At 49.6% G+C, this 17560-nt stretch overlaps 1 protein-coding gene across 2 annotated transcripts; it reads left to right on the top strand.

Moving 5' to 3' along the window:
* Window positions 1-231: 231 nt before the first annotated feature.
* Window positions 232-17106, top strand: STK25 (serine/threonine kinase 25). 2 transcript variants are annotated; one of them, XM_048955239.1, is made up of 12 exons: window positions 232-362; window positions 459-540; window positions 5831-6061; window positions 7065-7121; window positions 8214-8322; window positions 9426-9583; window positions 9829-10014; window positions 10202-10347; window positions 10827-10941; window positions 11225-11296; window positions 13888-14024; window positions 14920-17106. In XM_048955239.1, exons 2-12 carry the CDS (start codon window positions 511-513, stop codon window positions 14957-14959), a joined length of 1281 nt encoding a protein of 426 aa, XP_048811196.1. In that variant the 5' UTR covers window positions 232-362; window positions 459-510; the 3' UTR covers window positions 14960-17106. The 2 variants fall into 2 exon arrangements, with proteins under 2 accessions (XP_048811196.1, XP_048811195.1); XM_048955238.1 differs by lacking the exon at window positions 232-362 and having other exon boundaries at window positions 442-540.
* Window positions 17107-17560: the final 454 nt, after the last annotated feature.

Here is a 17560-nt window from a genome sequence, read left to right on the forward strand (position 1 = left end):
GGCGTTAAGCGCCGCTCCTCGCCGCCGTAACCCCAGCACCGCAGCGCACAGCCGGCACCGCGTAGTGCCACGGGAGCCGTAGTCCGCGCCTCCGCTTCCCCTCAGCTGCTCCTCCCGCCCCGCGCGCGGCTCGCCGGGACACGCGGTCCGTACGGGCGGCACCCGGGCGGCGCGGGGCGGGGCGGGAACTACAGCTCCCAGCAGGCGGCGCGGCGCGGCCTCCCCTCCCGCTTCCACTCGGCGCCGCGTCGTCGCTCCCGGCGCCGCGGCCGAGCTCGGTGTCCCAGGGCGGGCGGCGGCTCCGCGCGCCGGGTCCCGGCATGGCGCCGCAGAGCGCTCCGCCGGGGGGACGAGGGCCGTAGGTGGGGGACGCGGAGGGACCGGGGGGGCGGAGCGGGGATGGCGGGGCCGCGCGGGCGAGACGGGTCCGTGCACAGCCGCTGTGTTGTCTCCCGCAGCTGAGCGCCGGCCGAGGAGCGCCGCCCGCGCGGCCCCGAGGATCGCGCAGGCATGGCTCACCTGAGGGACTTCGCCAGCCAGGTAAGGGCCGCCCGCCGCCGGCAGTCGCGGCTCGGCTCGCAGCCCGCGGAGCCGCGCTTTGTTCGCTGGCAGCTGTCGCCCCGGCCTTCGGCTGAGGCGGCCTGGGCACACCGCGCCGAAACCCTGCGGAGCGGGCTCTGTACGCTCGGTGCGCCGCGGGGTCACAGCAATGGATGTGCTGCTGCGGCTTCGGCATCCTAAGGGTTTCTCCGGCCTCAGCAATCCCGTGTGACGCTGAGCGCTGAGGTGTCCTACCCCTCGGGGGCTGTAAGTACGTCCTGCTGTCGTGATGGCATGAGATGATGTCGTGACTCGGGGCTAAAAGCACGTGAACGGTATCAGCTTGGATCATCCTTCTGAGCTTGGCTGTGGGTATGTTTGGTGGTTGGCAGGTGTTAGCGCTGAGTGCAGATCTCTGGGGAGAAATCTGGGTGTTCCTCTTTACATAGAATCAGAAGAGCCCCTTAAAGGCATGTGGTCCAACCTCTGCACTGAGCAGGGACACCCACAGCTCCATCAGGTGCTCAGACCCCATCCATCCTGACCTCGGGTGTCTGCAGAGATGGGACAGCACCACCAATCTGGGCAACCTGTGCCAATGTTTCGCTGCTCTTAATGTAAGAAACTTCTTCCTTCTGTGATCAATATCCAGTTTGAGTCTTTCCTCTTTTAGTTTGAAACCGGTTCCCCTTGTCCTATCACAGCAGACCCTGCTGAAGTGAAGTCTGTCTCCTTCCTTCTTACAGCCCTTCTTCAGGTCTCTCTGGAGCCTTTTCACAGAATCACAGAATGGCCTGAGTTGAAAAGGACCACAGTGATCACCTATTTTCAAACCCCCTGCCACAGGGAGGGTCACCAACCACCACCAGACCAGGCTGCCCAGAGTCCTTTCCACTTATAGGTGTAGTACTACAGCACTAAAAGCTTCTGCAGTTTGAGATGATGCTTCCTCCAAACCCCTTCTGGTTTAAAATTGATTTGCAATGCATCTTGGTTTGCATGCTGCCTTTCACATACACTGTTTCCTCAAAGCACTGGTGGAATTAAATGCAAATTTAGTGCCTCAGTGAGTCACAGTACAGGGAGAGAAATGAGAGAAGGAAGGATTCTGTCTGCTCAAGGCAGGGAGCTGAGCTCTGTTGGTGCAGAGTGGTTGCTCTGAAGCTTTTTTGTAGACAGCGTTCAACAATAGAGACTATTAAAAGTTCTGGTTATCTAATCTGTAAATTAGGCAAACGTCAGTTGTCTTAAGAGATTGTCATACTGTGCTAACTCCAGAGCTCAAATAGGAAAGCAGTGTGTGTTACCTGTTACTTCCTTGGGCCTCTTCTAGAATCCTTGGTGGCACCTCATACTCTGTTTAATTGGGGCTTCCTGGAAGAGCAGTGAGAATTGGCTTAAAGTTCTGTGTGGTAATTGTATAGATCAGTACAATGGAAAGGCATTACAACAAAGGTGTGACGATGGAAGGACCAGCACAATAGAGAGCTGCTATAAAGGAAGGGCAGAAGATTGCTCACTTTTATCAGAAGATTGTTGGTTTGCAGAGGAAAGCTTCACCAAGGAGGAATCTCCAGAGAGATCCTTCCCTAATGGCAGTCAGCCCTTAAATGAGGTCTAAGAGAGGTGCAGCCAGGCTCTACCTGTTCCAGTCACACAGCTGAATTGCCTTCACCTGTGCTCCCAGGGCTGATCAGCTCCTTTCCCGGGTGCTCAGTCAGTGCTTCAGGCTGGGACTCAGCAGTTCCCATATATTCTGCTAGCCAAGTCTTAAGCATCGGTGAGGAGGTGCTGTAAAAATAGAGAGACTATAGGACTTGGATTGGGATGTCAGGGTCTTGACTTGTCTCGGGTTCCTTATCTGTTGCTGATGTGCTGGGTTACCTTAGGCAGATCCCTAAGCTGCTTTATCTCAGTGCTGCTCCCTCCCTGCCCAGGCCAGCTGGGTGCTCTCCTCTCTAGGTTGACCTTTGCTGTGTACACACAGTGCAGTGGGCCTCTGTTGGGAGCTCTACCCTCTCGATTATGTATTTGCACTGCAGTCTTTAAAGCTCCGAATCCAGCTTGTTTCCAGTTCTGTTGTTCCTTTAAGTGACCTTGAGAAAGTCTCAAGTTCTCTAGCTAATACTTTCTTACCTTGAAGCAAAACAGTGCTATCAGTGAAGCAAGTTGGGAGTCTCAGACAATAGATTATGTATGTGTTTCATATTTGAGGTTCAAAGTGTTGAGAATCTGTCTCTTATACTCCTGAAGCTGGAAACTGTCTCGGGTTCAGCAGCTGACTGTGCTGTCGTTTCACAGACAGGGAAGTTTCAAAGAGATGAGATCCCAGATGGCATATTACCATCCTCATCCTTCTCACACTTGTTTTCTTTCTGTGTGTACAAACAAGATAGTGCTCTGTGTGCTGCCCAACTCTGAGCCATCTCTAGTCTGAATGCACTCAGTGGGGAGAAACAGCACGAGGCCTTCTGCTCCAGAACTGTGATGTAACACAAGCAGTCAGACAAAAGGTGAGCAGTGAAGTGCTCATCCCTTGAAGGCTTATACATTGCAGCACAACAAGGAGAGCAGTCAGCTCTTCTGGCAGTGACCCAGAGCTCTGCTCTGCAGCCCTGGTGGGGTCTGTGAGTATCTAAGAAAATGGGAAGATCTCAAGTTGGCCAAGAGTTGCAAAGCTGACAGGTGCTAATGATGTGCTTTGGGTTATCTGTGACTGTGCAGGTGTGAGTTATTTCATCTGGCTTCTTGCATTTCTACTAATAAAGTTTGTAGCTTTGCAGGGCAGTTCTCTGACAAAAAGACTGGTGCTGAGATCAGTGGGTATTTAGAAAAGGGACAGATTCTGCTTTTTATGACCCCTCATTGCAGTGCTCCACATGAACAGATTTACTGGTGCAGGAGCAAGTCAGGTTACACAAAATGTGTTATTCTATTCCCCTACATCCCGCTGCAGCGTGGCACAGGGCATAGTCTCACCCTGTCACCTAAGAGCTTTGAAGCATTTCCAGATCAGCTTTGAAGTGCAAGCTACAGCAAGGTAAATCTAGCACCTGCAATTGAACAGTTCTGGCCTCATTCCTTCTTCTCACTCGACAGGATTTCCAGGTGCATTCCAGTCAAAAATACAGAAGGGTAACTAAATATCAGAGTTGTATTACTTTCTTGAGTTCCTTGGGCAAAGTTTTCTTGTGCTTGTCATGGTCTGTCTTCTCTACCACCCCTGAGCTGCTTTGTTCCTCAAAAAGCATGATACACCTACCTCAAAGTATAGACGCTTGTTCAGGAAGCTGTGATGACAGAGCCTGCAACACAAACTGCTGGCTGTCCCAGAAGCTGCCTGCAGCAGCCAGTGCTCTGCTGTTTGATGTCCCATTCTTGAAGAGTTTCAGCCCCAATTCCTCAATGTGCCACACAAGGCTGAGAAGGGAAGCAGTAGCTCATCCCTTGTCCTTTGTTTTCTCATGGAAAAATGATCCAGGTAGGAGGAGAGGGAGGTTTCTTTGCAGTCTTGCTGCCCTGCAGAATGTGTGCTGAGCCAGGTGCTGCTCAGAGATGGTTCTCTTTCTCTCCTTGGTGGCTGGCTGGTGGGATGAATGATGTTCCTCCTGTGCAGCAGGTGACTGGGTGAGGCAGTGCCTGGGCCACTTTGCTGCCCCTTCTTATTAAAGAGGCCAACAGGTGGGAACTGCATGTAGTCAAGCTGTTCCTCCTGCACCACAGCTGTTGTTCTTGTGCTGGTTTCTGACACTTCTCAAGCACAGATCTTCCTTTCCTTCACTCTCTCCACTCTGTTATGTATCTCCATCTCATTTCCTCACTGCCTATCCCCTCCAGTCTGTTCCCAATGCGTTTGTTCAAATACAGCCTGTTTGGGTGTAGCCATGGATGCAGAAGGATATTTGGTTATCCATCTGTATCTTGGACTGGAATGCATGTGGAAATATTGTTGAGTGAGCTGACTGTGAAGCTTACTCCCTGCAGCAATGTACTGGGTGCAGAAGGCAAACAACGTGTAATGACTGCTTGGTTAATCAGTAAGGAGCACCCAGGGATGCTGCTAAACCTGGTGCTAGTTGCAAAAACACCACTGCCTCGTGCTCAGATAAAATCTCTGCCCAGCTCAAAGTCCTTGCATGGGAGTGGTCCCTTTGGGTGACGTGTGAGGTGAGACTGAGAAGTTCTGGGTGTGGAGAACTCCCTGTAACCACTTGTCTGCTTCCTGTAGGTCAAGCTGCATTTGCCAGATTTTTTTCTTTTTGTTTAAACTAGACCTTTTTTTAAGGCAAAAAAAATTAATCACAAAGAGGCTTTTAATAGCATGAAGCAGAGCAGGCCCTCTTGGTCTGCAGCTGAACAGAATGAAAGAACATCAGATGATTCTTCCTCCCTCTGTTGTGCTTATTCTTATCAAAGAGTTAACTTTGAAGCCCAGCCATTGTGAGTCAGTATTTCTCTGATGGTCATGTCAGTAGCTTCCCAGTTGATATGCTTATCAAATAAGGAAAATGCTATTCACTCTTGTGCCTGAGTGTGCCAGCTGGAGGAGGCTGTTCCAGAAGTGCAGACAGGGTGTCCATGTGGCTCCTTGTACTGCGGGGTGGGCAGAGGCCTCACAGAGTGCTGCTGACCTCCTGAGAGATGCGAGGCTCCATCAGGGCTGGGTCTGCCTGAAAACCAGGCTGCAGTAAAGGCAGCTGATGGGAATTGGTGTTTGTACTGCTGGGGTATGTTGCCCTCCAAACAAGTAGGGGAGGTGAAAATCGTTCAAATCAGTCAAATGTTTGAACATGAGAAGGGAAACGTCTCTGTGAACTTCTGACGGCCTCTGATCTGTGCCTATTTTCTCATCCCAGTCTTCAGATGAAATTGGGTTCTGATACACCTCACCTGCCTTTCATTCAGGTATAGACGAGTCCTTGCTCATGAAGCTCGTTTGGCCCCAGTTTGGTGCCTGCACTTGAGCTGCATGCCACATCAGTCCTGTCCCAAAGGAGCTGCTGCCTTCTTAGGAGTGGATCCTGCTGTCATTCTCCTTTCTGGTCTCTCTCCTGTTCCTCTCCAGCTCTGATCTGCAGAAGCAGATGTAAAAGTCTGCTTCAGCTCTTATCCTGGACGTGTTCTTTGATAACGTTTCTGAGACCATGCAGGGCCTGTGGGCTTCAGGTGAATTCAACAACACAGCAGATGTGTAGATAGGAGATGCAAGGCAAACAGATCTGGTATGCATGGTGCTCTGCGGGCTGCTGCGGGACTTGCTGACCTTTGCCTTCTCTCCCTCCCCTTTTAGCACTCCAGGGTGGATCCTGAGGAACTGTTCACCAAGCTGGAGCGGATTGGCAAAGGATCGTTTGGTGAAGTGTATAAAGGGATCGACAACCGCACCAAGGAAGTGGTTGCTATCAAGATTATTGATCTGGAGGAGGCTGAGGATGAAATTGAGGACATTCAGCAAGAGATTACAGTGCTCAGCCAGTGTGACAGTCCCTACATCACCCGCTATTATGGCTCCTACTTGAAGGTAGGACAAAGCCAAGGCAGTTCTCTTGCCAGAAGTTTGGAGACTGGGTTGGGCTTCTGCAGGAGCCACAGCTGCTGATGGTAAACAGCACTGCTCGGGTGCCCAAGCCATGGGCGTTGAGTCAGTGTGGCAGCAGGAGCAGCAGTGGTTCTGTCCACTGCATATATGTGGTTTTCATATACAGCTGGTCTTTAAGTCACTTGCAGAGCATGTGGAAATGAGGTTCCTGGTATGGTCCCAAGAGCAGGGCACTCTTACCACACTCCCTACCTTACGAGGGAACAGGAGCAGGGAAGGATGTACTGAAGGGTTGAAGAAGTAATGAAAAGAACAGGGTCTGAGTCTTTGAAGGAGTGGTGGAGCAATGGGGTGGTGATGTTCCTACTGAGAACAGGTTCAGGAACCCCCAATAGAAGTTCCTAATGATGATGCCAGCTGCTGGAGGCATGTGTAACGCTGGCTGTATGGCACAGCAATCCTTGAGCTCTTTGGATCCCAATTATTCCTTGCATATTTTTCACAGGTGATAATGCACTTTCTCAGCATTCTGCCAAAACCACCATGAAAGCTGTGGTTTTGTGGACCAGCTGCTTATCTCCTACCAGAAGCTCAGTCTGGAAATCTCTTCTCTAGGGAGAAAGAAAGTGCCTTGCTGACCATAGCCTTCAAACTGGAATTCTGTTAATGTAATCAAAGGCTGCAAAGCTCTCCTGTCATTGGCAAGATGTGCTAGATCTGTTGGAGTGCTGCTGAGTGGCTCCAGCCAGACAATATACTTATCTCCCTGGGCTGTGCAGTCTGGTGCCCGCAGCAGTACTAAGCTTGCTTAGGCAGAACTGGAGATAAATAAATGTTGGAGGCAGGAGCAGGTCCTCTGTTGTCTCTGAGAGCTGTGGTAGGCAACATTTCTTGTGTTGTGCACAAGGGCTGTTCACCTCAAATGTTTTGCTTGTCTGCCTGATCTTAAGCCGTCTTTGCTCTTGGACTGTGCTGTTACTTGCAGGGCACCAAGCTGTGGATAATCATGGAGTACCTGGGAGGAGGTTCAGCCTTGGATTTGGTAAGTATGTGGTAAGCTCTGGGCCCTGACATATCTTGGCTGAAGCTTTGATTTGTGAAATGCCTGCAAGGCAGATGCTGACTTGCTGCGTGACATCTTTCTGACAGCCCTGTGCCTGAAGGGGAGGCAGTGCAGGGTGGATGTGCTGGTTATGCATATCCAGGACAGAGGAAACGTTTGCATGGGGCTCAGCTGTTGAAACACAGTTCTCCAAGGTGTTCTGTTGCTTTACAGTAGAAAAAAACAGTGAAATGAATTTGACAGCAGTAAGTTGTTCTTGAGCAACATAAATCCATAGCTCACCTAACTGAAGTCTTGTGCTTGCCAGAAGTTTGTGGTTCAGTGCTTGCATGGCATCAGGCTTTGGCAGGGAGCTGGCCTACAGTTGGGATACTGGTGTTAGTAATACTGATCATGTCTAACAAGCTGCCCCAGACTTCAGGGGAACACTAATGCATAGTAAACACATGAAAAAAAAGTTCTGCTGTGCTGTATTCTTTCACAGGATTCTGCTTTTCTCTTTGGGACTATAAAGCCTGTTCTTCCAGAAGGAACTAAGGTCATATAGTGAAAACTGCTGAGCCTGCACTGAGTTGGAGGAAGGGTGCAGTAGGGGGATCTGTAATCAACAGCAGAAGGCAGGGCTTGTTTAGAAGAGAACTGATTAAAAGGAGAAAAGTTGTGATACGGTACCTTGTCACGCCACAGCCAGAAGGCACAAGTTCTCACTGCTGTTGCAATGGCTGAAATTCAGCTCTTGCATGCTGGCAAAGAGGCTTGAACAAGAGAAACAGATAAGGTGTTTTGTTCACCAGTGTATTTCCAAGTGAGAGCAAGAGATGAGCATCCTGCTGTTTGTCTGGGAAGCCTTTAAGAGACTAACAGAAAAGCCTTCAAAGATTTTCCATGTCATGTAACCAGGTGCAAAGTCTGGCATTCTGCTTGTAGAACAAGATGTGCACTGGGCTGTGTGCAGTTGGTGCTTCCTGCTGAATATGATCTGCTTGACAAAGGTTTCCAAGTAACAAATGGGAGAGGCTTGAAAATGCAAGCATCACTCACCCTTTAAGTTGTCTTCCTGCACTTTTTCAGCTAAAGCCAGGGCCCTTGGAAGAGACTTATATAGCTACTATCCTGAGGGAAATCCTAAAGGGCTTGGATTACCTGCACTCTGAGAGGAAGATCCACAGGGACATCAAAGGTAAGAGCAGGGAGCTCAGCTGTCTGTGCTGTAAGGGATATTCCAAACATGAATTCAGAAGGATGACGCAGAACTAATCTGAGAGGTTTCAAAGCCTGTTTCTTAGGGTTGCTTGTTTCTGAATCTGGTACTTCTCATTTTATTGCAGCTCATGTTTTTGTTGTCTTCAGGATGTAGTGCAACAGTAAGGATCTGTAGCTCTTCTCTGACACTTGCAGTTTGCATGGACACAGGGTGTTAAAGCAAAGGAGTCAGTGAATGGTGTGCTTCACTATCAGCTGGCTGTTAGGTCTGGGTATTTGCTTTTCTGATGGATGCCAAGGCACATGCATGCTGGTTATCATGGTGAAAAACTTACTGCAGTGGTGTCTGCAGGCAGGGTTCATAGCCCAGGAAAGTCAGGGCTGCATGTGTCCTCTTGTCCTGATTGCTGTGGCCTCTGGCCCTGTGCAGGGCAGAGAGATCTGGCACCTGCCTCCCATAGAGAAGCCTCACATCAGGAGCAGAGCATCAAAGGACAGCAGGATGGCAGTGCTGGATGCACACTGCCTGACCCTCTGCAGGAGGGCATGTGAACAAGGAGAATGAGGAAACTTTATGCAGGGAGACACAGAAAGGATTTTGTTGTCTACGTGATATTGCAAGTTTCTATAGCTGCTAGCTCTGCAAACCTACAGCCCACCCTCCCTCCAGAGCCTGAGCAGTGCTGCTTTCTTAAGCTGAGTGAGTGGGAAGCAAGGCCAGGATGAGTGAGCTGCTTTCAGGGAGCTGCTGTTTAACCTGTACTGAATGCTGCTGAAGGGCGAGGGGAAAAAAGTAAAGATCATTTGAGGTACCTTGGGCCAAGTGCCTCTCACCTCTGTGCATCCAGGAATCACATCTAGTAATCGTGTGGCCCTTCAAATCTACTCCTTATTACCACCACAGAAGTATTCTGTGTTACCCAGCAGAACACAGGGATGAGTCTGACACTGGGAATCCAAACTGAGGTTTACATGGAGGCAAAGAGGGATGTTGTGGGATGTCCCTTCCCACTGGTCAGTTCTGTGTGGGTTGCAGATGACTTGGGAACTTGTGGACTTAACACTTATTTGTGTGAACAGCTGCCAATGTGCTGCTTTCGGAACAAGGAGACGTGAAACTGGCTGACTTTGGAGTGGCTGGACAACTGACAGACACACAAATCAAGAGGAACACCTTTGTGGGGACTCCATTCTGGATGGCACCAGAGGTCATCAAACAGTCTGCTTATGACTTCAAGGTGAGCTAGAGCAGGAGAAGGATTGCTTGATGCTGCTGCAGGGGGTGGTAGGGTTAATGCAGGGAAATGCTGCTGGTAGTGTACTTTCCTATCATTCAGGGTCTGTAGAAGTTTGTCTATTAGTTGTGAAGCACCCTGTGTGATCTTATGTGATGAGCCCTTCAGCTGTGCCAAAGTTGCATGCTTCCGTGTCGCAGAATTGCCCCTTGCTGCTCTGTAGTCACTGTTCTTTGCTCCTCTCTTAGGCAGACATATGGTCCCTTGGAATTACAGCCATTGAATTAGCAAAGGGAGAGCCTCCAAATTCTGACCTCCATCCTATGAGGGTTCTCTTCCTGATCCCCAAAAATAACCCTCCAACACTTGAAGGTCACCACAGCAAGCCCTTCAAGGAGTTTGTGGAAGCCTGCCTCAATAAGGATCCTAGATTTGTGAGTACTGCTCTCCATTTCTGCCTTTGGGTGTAGGACCTGTAATACCCCTGTAGGGCAGTACTTGCTCTCTACTGAAGAAAAAGTAGTTCTGAGCTTGCAGCCTGGCAAGAATTGAAGGTGATACACTTGCATGTTTATTGTACAGAGAAGGTTAGATGCAGCTTGCTTTCCTTATTCATTCCAGAGGCCAACAGCTAAAGAGTTGCTAAAGCACAAATTCATCACACGCTACACCAAGAAAACCTCATTCCTAATGGAGCTGATTGACAGATTCAAGCGCTGGAAGTCAGAGGGCCATGGAGAAGATTCAAGTTCTGGTGATTCTGACATGTATGTACACACTGCACGGGGAAGATGCCCCTTCTGTGCCACACGTGCCCAGGTGCAAGCGACCGAGGTCCTTTTCCCCACCTGGGTTGGAGATCATTATCATAGCCAGGAAAACATGTGAGCATCTGTTTGCTGCCTGAAGAAACAGGCTTGTGCCTCTTTCTGCTTCGTTGGAGCCTGCTATTCTAGTCTAGTCTTATCTATGGAACCTCTACACCTCCTGAGTGCAAGGAACCAAAAGCAGTAATGAGAAACATCTGATGTAGTGAAACAGGGCTCTTGTTACCTGTATTTTATGTGCATTCAGTCATATGTATCTCCTTTCAGAGAGCCTCAGGCTTTATAACTGTGGCAATACTTACATATGTATTTGTGTTTGTGAATCAATGTGTGGGAGAGAGCTTGTGACTACGACAGTGCACAGACAGAACCATGTGTGGAGCTGAGGCTTTGTCCTGACCTCCCCTTTTCTTTGGCAGTGATGGAGACACAGAGGACGGAGACCAGGGCCCAATCTGGACATTCCCACCAACTATTCGTCCCAACTCCTTGAGCAAGCTGCACAAAGGAATGGCACTTCATGGTTCCCAGAAGGTCTGGTTGCCATCTGTTCCCTTAGAAGTGGGCTAAGCTAACGCAATCTCATGGGGCTTGGTGAAGCTGCCAGTCGTGCCTGTTCTGTCTAAAATTTGCTTTAGTCCAATATCAAGGCTAGTGCCTCAGAGCTCTCCTCCACGTCCTCAGGGTAACACAAGCTGTGGTTTTCCTGACATCTGGTGAGGTGCCATTGAGGTGCAGTGAAATTAAAAAGGGCTTGGCAGCTTGTGAGCTTAGGAAGCCTTTGCATGTGCTTATAACTTCTTTCCTTGTTTTCTAGCCTTCTGAGCCCATCAAGAGACAACCACGGTCACAGTGTCTCTCCACACTTGTCCACCCAGTCTTTGGGGAGGTGAGTAGGACCTTGGCTCTGCCAACTATTGGGCCATCTTCTGTTGCTAGGGTACCAAAGCTCAGGAGTGACTGACTGCATGGCCTGTCGCAGATGGACAGAAAATGAGTTTGAAAATTCACTGTTTCTTTGCCTTGTGTTCTGGGTGAGGATGCGGAGGTGCAGTAAAAGCTACAGTTACTGACAGGATAATGTTTGTAATTGGCTTTTTAGGTGAGTGCTTTAAGGGAGAGAGGAGGATAATCATAATGGAGCCCACTAGCAATGATCTTTAGCTGCTATTCCCAGCAGGAGAGTAGAAATGGGGGGTTCTTAGTAAGAAGTACCTTATACAGACACTGTGTGCTGGGATCCAGTGTGCCTTCTCTTGGGCTGCCAGTCACAGATGCCTTTCCCTGCTCCTGAGGACTTGCTCTTTTCTATATCCTGATGCTGTTCCAGCACAGGGCTCTGCTTTCCCAAGGATGGTCTCTGGACTTTGCAGTAGACTTGGAAAAAGAGTTTATGTGGAAAGAGGGCTTACTGCTTCAGGACAAGAAGCAGAGGCTGTTCCAGAAAGCGGGCATTCAGTGCTTGAGACAGCACTGCTTAGGAAACGGAGAACTAACAGACTGGGAGATCTTAGATGTCTGATTCAATCTTAATGATTCTATGGATTGTGCTGACTGGCCTTTTCCATAGTCCACTGTGTTTGACTGCAGAGGTCAACACATGAGGCAGAAGGTGCTGCTTCTCATGCAGCATATTGCTGACCATTTCTCAGTCTCGTTTGTTTAGCAGCCTTCTGGGAAGAGCTGTGAGCTCTTCAAACCACTGAGTGCACCTGTGGGCTTCTTAGCAGCACCACTGTGCTGATATCAGATGGGAGGTGATGTCTTGGCCTTCCATTTCTGCTTTGGCTCCTTTGCCCCAGACTTGCTGCCCCTCCTTTCCTTGGGTCAGACTTCCCTGCTGGCCCTGCTGATCCCACTCAGCAAAATCAGGAGCAGGGGAGGTGCTGGGCTGTCTCTGAAGTAACCTGGCTTCTGTGTACAGTAGCAGGAGGTGGGAAAAAAGCTTTTCTCCAAGACCTGAAAACTGCTTCTCAGCCAGGTGTGTATGTTGTTCTTCTCAGTGCTGGCTTCCTACCAACAGCATTTGCTTTGCACTGCTGCAATAATGCCTCTGAAATCTGCTAAGTTGTGATCACCTCTTTCCATTAAAAGGCTGGAGCTGGGCTTTGTGAACAGAATTTCTAGTGATATGGTGTTCATGAGCTTTTGTATGGTTGCCTGCATCTTTATTATTGGGTGTTAATATGGAAAGTGACCCACAGCAGGTCATCAGCACGGGTGTGGGCAATTGCAAGCCCTGAAACCCAGCTTCTCCTTCTGAGGAGGAGAGGACAGGCTCAATATTTGGGCCAAGCTGGAATAAGAGCCAGTCTGGATGGCGCAGTGTAGCACAGCCCTCTGCCCCCTGCTAACCTTCAGAAAGCTGCTCTGCAGCACCGATGTAACGCAGCCCACGCACATCAAGCTGAAGGGCTGCAGCCCTGCGTCACAGCGCGGCGCTGGGTGGGCAGCTTCCCTGCAGGACAGCCGTGTCTCCTCCTGCCTCTAAGGCAAGCAGTCTGTGGTCAGGTGATGTCCAACCATTCGTGGTGTCCTGCTTTCTGGCCCGGGGAGGAAAGGTGACCTCCAGCAGTCAGGAGGGCTGATACTGCAACTGCAGGCAAAGAGCGGTGGGGCTTATGTAAAGCTCCTTAATTGGCATAGCCTAATGGGAGCCTAATTGAGCTGGACAGGGGTTAGCTGGCAGGTACTTCTTGTTCCACAAAAGGGGCTGATTTTTGCACAGCACACTGCATCCTGGTGTGCCAGGGAATGAGCTGCAGCATGAGCTGCTTACATGGGAATGGTGGGAAACTTAGAGAATGTGATGGTGCATTTCCAGTGGCAGACTGCTTTGGGCTCAGCATCAGCAACGTCTTGAGGTTTCTGTGATGTAACTGAATGATGAAGGCACAGCCATTTCAAATCAACAGCTAGGATTATGCACAAGGAGACTTGCACTTGCTAAGGTCCACTGAGAGAGGGCTAAAAATGCTAAATGCAAGCAGAGGCTTCATACCTTGGCCCTCCTGTGGGCTTTGTTCCCCCATTCTCCTGCGGAAAGCTCTTTTCTGGAGCTGTTGAAGTGATGACTAATCCAGATCCTGTAGTGTTTACAACCCTGCCTGTCCAGAAGCCTTTGGTGTGTGTCTGGGTGTTAGGCTGTCCTCAGCAGCAAAGAGATTGTACCAGTTCAGATACATCAGTGTTTTTTCAGAGCTATTGATCCAGCACTAGTATCATACAGGATGTTTAGCAGCACACCACAGCCTGTCTTGTAAGGAATTCAATTGCTGTTATTACCTGGAGGAAAGCCTAAATTCCAGACTTTGCATTCTCATCTTCCTGACCTACAAAAAGGCCATTTTGAAAGACGTGGGTCCCCTCCTGCACCCTCCTGGTGTCTTCCTACAAGGGGAAGGAACTTGATGTCTGCACTGCTTGACAGGTGCTCCCTGCAGTGAGCTAAGGAGCTAACATGCTATTTCTGGGTTGCAGCTTAAAGATAAGCACAAGCAGACCGGAGGCAACGTGGGAGCTATGGAGGAGCTGGAGAATGCCTTCAGCTTGGCGGAGGAGTCCTGCCCTGGCATCTCTGACAAACTGATAGCACACATGGTGGAGCGGGTACAGAGGTGAGTGAGGGCCCTCAGGGCAAAGGTGGGTGCCAGTGGGGCAGGGCTGGCAGCCAACTGCACTGCTGTTATGCTCTGCAGCTGCATTCAGGTGTGGTGCTGAGCAGTCCGGGCATCAGAGGCAATAGGATGCTGTCAAGTGGGGAAAAATAGATAGCCTTAAACATGAAGGACTGAAAACACTGGCCCTCTTTAAGGCCTTGTTACCAAGTCATTACGGCTTTCAAGCAAATATGCTGTGGGGTTTGTTCATACAGACAACGTCTAACAATCACAGCAGGAGAGAGCACTCTGACTGCTGCACAGGGGTTACAGGATCTGTCCTCGTGATGCTCTCAAAGGTTTTAACCCCCAGCTGAGTAGGGGGGATACTCATAAATGCACCTTGGATGACTGAGCGTCAGCTACTCTGGTATCACTCACTGCGAGCAGCCTCTAATTGTCAATATAAGCATGAAACTGACACTTCTTTGAAGGCTTGTAAAGCCTCAGGGCCCCTGGTTTATTTCTGCTGTACAACGATGGTGCTCAGAACTTCTTGTTAGGCTCAGGTGGAATCTCTGAAGTCACTGGAACAGGCTTCACAGAGGGGGGGTGGAGTGTCCTCCTCTGGAAATATGCAATACCTGCCAGGCCGCCTACCTGTGCACCCTGCTGCAGGGAGCCTGCACTGGATGATCCCCAGAGATCCCTTCCAGCCCCTGCAATTCTTGGCTGTGTTCCTCAAGTGCTGGGGCTTCCTTTCAAGACTGACAGCTTTATGTAGACAATGGATAGAGGTTAAACAGAGGCAGCCTCACTTCTGCCCACAGGGCTGGTTGGGCTGTGTGTGCTTCCTGCAGGTGAGGGTGTCATGTGGCAGCAGTGACCTGTTCCTCCCTGTTCTTTCTTGAAGGTTTTCACACAGTCGGAACCACCTGACCTCTGCCCGCTGATGCAAACATTCCCTGCTGCTGTTCTGAGAGGAGGAAGGATTTTTTCCAGCTTCATAAGAACTACATCTCTAATCCAGACCACTGTCTGCTGTTGGATATAACATTGTGTTACGGACTCCAGGACATTTCAGAGCCTCCATATTACACGTGTTTCCATGATGACCCAGGGTGAGGTTTGCAATGCAAGTACAATTTAGACCTTTTACAGAACCCAAGATGGGTGGTCTAATTGTTTTTACAATGTAATCAACGCGGTTTTTAATTGTTTCCCTATGGATGTATCCATTTTGGCTTGGTTTGAATCCCACTGGTAAATGGCTGCCTGCTGGAGAAGGGGAAGGCTCCCCTCTATTCAGCTGTGTGTGTTTCAAAGGCCAGCCTGATGGGTTCAGCCTCCCACCCTTCCTACAGAAGTGTTTGTGAGCTGTAATGTGTGAGTGCAGGTATGTTTGCAAGCTCTACGTGCACTACAGCCTCTGGGAAAGTTAGAACAGCTCCTTGGATATTCTGAAGGGTTCTTTCAGCTCCTTCACACGCTAGTAAAGAAAGCTTTTGACTCTAGCAGCAGGCAAAGTAAAGTAAGTAGGCTGCTGCTGCTCTTCCCTAGCTTGTTCCATGGGAGGATGGGTTTGCTGACTGCTTCTTTTTTGGCTCTGGGACATCATTTTGCATTAGGCGTTGGTTCATGTGATGCAGGCAACAGCAGAACTTGCCTTGGGTCTCCAGAGGCTGGGAGGGGCCAGTGGTTACGTTTGGCATGGGAGCTGCTGGGGTTTCCTTCCCTGGTGCTTTCTGCAGCTGAAGGTTTGGTACTCAGCTTTGGGCAGGCCTCACCTCTGAGCTCCGTGGACAGCTGCATGTGCCCAAACCTTGCAGAAGGATTAAAAAGAAGGGAGAGGAGAGGGAACACAGCAGCCCATGGCCAACACTGAGGGCTTCAGTTCTTCCGAGGGCAGGTCGGCACTGCGCAGCAGCTCCTGGGACAGGATGCCTGTCCTCTGCAGAAAGATGAAGGTGGGATGGCTGGCAGCAGAGGCATCCGTGTGCTGTGGGTGGGAGTTTCCAAAACCACTCTCAGCCTCTTTCTCCATCTTCTTAAATGAACCTTTTGACTCTTCTTTCTGCCTGGGCTGGAAACTGGCTGGAGCCAGGGCTCTGCTCTATCTGTCAGGCTGGGGTGGTGGTTGCTGGCAGAGACTGAAACGTCCACGGCTGCGGTGCCTGCTTAAAGGTGTGCTGGCAGGGCCATCCCAATGAGCTTTGCTTCCTGTATAGTACTAGTTTATAAAGCTACTTTTTAATTGAGGTTGATATAATCTATACTGTCAAGGTCTAGAAAAATAGACTTAGGATAATAACTTCTGATAGCCGGTTGCTTAGCAATCTGCTCACTAATTGTAAAGATATTCCCATTAAGTCAGCAAGACCTTAGATACCCAGATCTTTCTGAGTGTTTGTGTGAATGATGTGGCTCACCCCAAAGCCACTGAGAACAAAAGCTGCGGCTGTTCAGCGTTTTTTAAAGGAGAGATAGATAGGCAGAGTGTTAGTGGTAAGGCTTGATTTTTGGTACTTTGATTCAGAGCTGCAGATGGTAAGTGCTGGGCTAAAAGGAGCTCCAGAGGAGCATACGTTTCCCCATCCCCACGTGCGGTGTTCACTTTAGCTTGTGTCAGTCCTTTCCTGTTCCTCTCTGGTGGATAAATACGGGCTCAGCACACACTGTGATCTCATCTGCTAGAGAAAAGGTGCTGCTGCTTCATTGCGTTGGAGCTGCTGCAGGGCTGTGTTTCTCCAGGTGAGCAGCCTTGGAGCCTGGCCTTACGAGGAACACAACAAACCCATCTTTCCCTCAGGAGGAGGAGGAGGAGCTGTTAATGTATAGACACAAAAGTTACTGAGTTGAAGGCAGAGGCTGCAGTCTAGCAGAAAGGGCTCCTGCTGCTTTAAAATTGCTGTTCATGACAGTAGCAAGTTGTGTCAGTAAGGTACCTTGTGTTATTACTCACATGCACTGCAGTGTAATGAGTAAAATTTTTAAAGGAAACAATCCCCACAGACTTTGTCCAGTATTCGAAACAACAATGGTTTTAGTTTTTAAAAGCATTGAAAGGGATCTGCCACTTTCAATAAAGTAACAAAATGAATGAGGTGGGGTGTAACTTTTTATTGCCAGGTAAAAAGTATTCGTTCAAGCTGCAGTTTCTTTGCCTTGTGCTTGGTCCTGCCCTGCATCTTCCTGCCCCGTGCAGCTCCTAGCAGTGCCTAGCGAGCCAGGCTCTCCATCAAACCCTTCACAGCTCACGTGCAGTGCTCCACTGCACCTGGCAGGAATAAGAGGCTGAAATCATTTCATATCAAGATGCTATTTACTTCCACGACACAACTGAGCTGGTTATAATATACTTGGTCGATCCACACGTGTTCACCTACAACAGTTACTTGTTAAAAATGAAGACACTAATAAATTAAGTACATTTAAGTTACACGGGACAACGGTCGTCACAACAGTGGCAGTGAAGAGTGAATCTGCAGTCACCTGAGCAGTCTGGGAAACCTCTCTTAAAACCCCCACCTGCCCCCATCCCCCAAAGCATTGCA

This window comes from Lagopus muta, chromosome 9 (assembly GCF_023343835.1).
Source record: "Lagopus muta isolate bLagMut1 chromosome 9, bLagMut1 primary, whole genome shotgun sequence".
Classification (NCBI taxonomy): Eukaryota; Metazoa; Chordata; class Aves; order Galliformes; family Phasianidae; genus Lagopus; species Lagopus muta.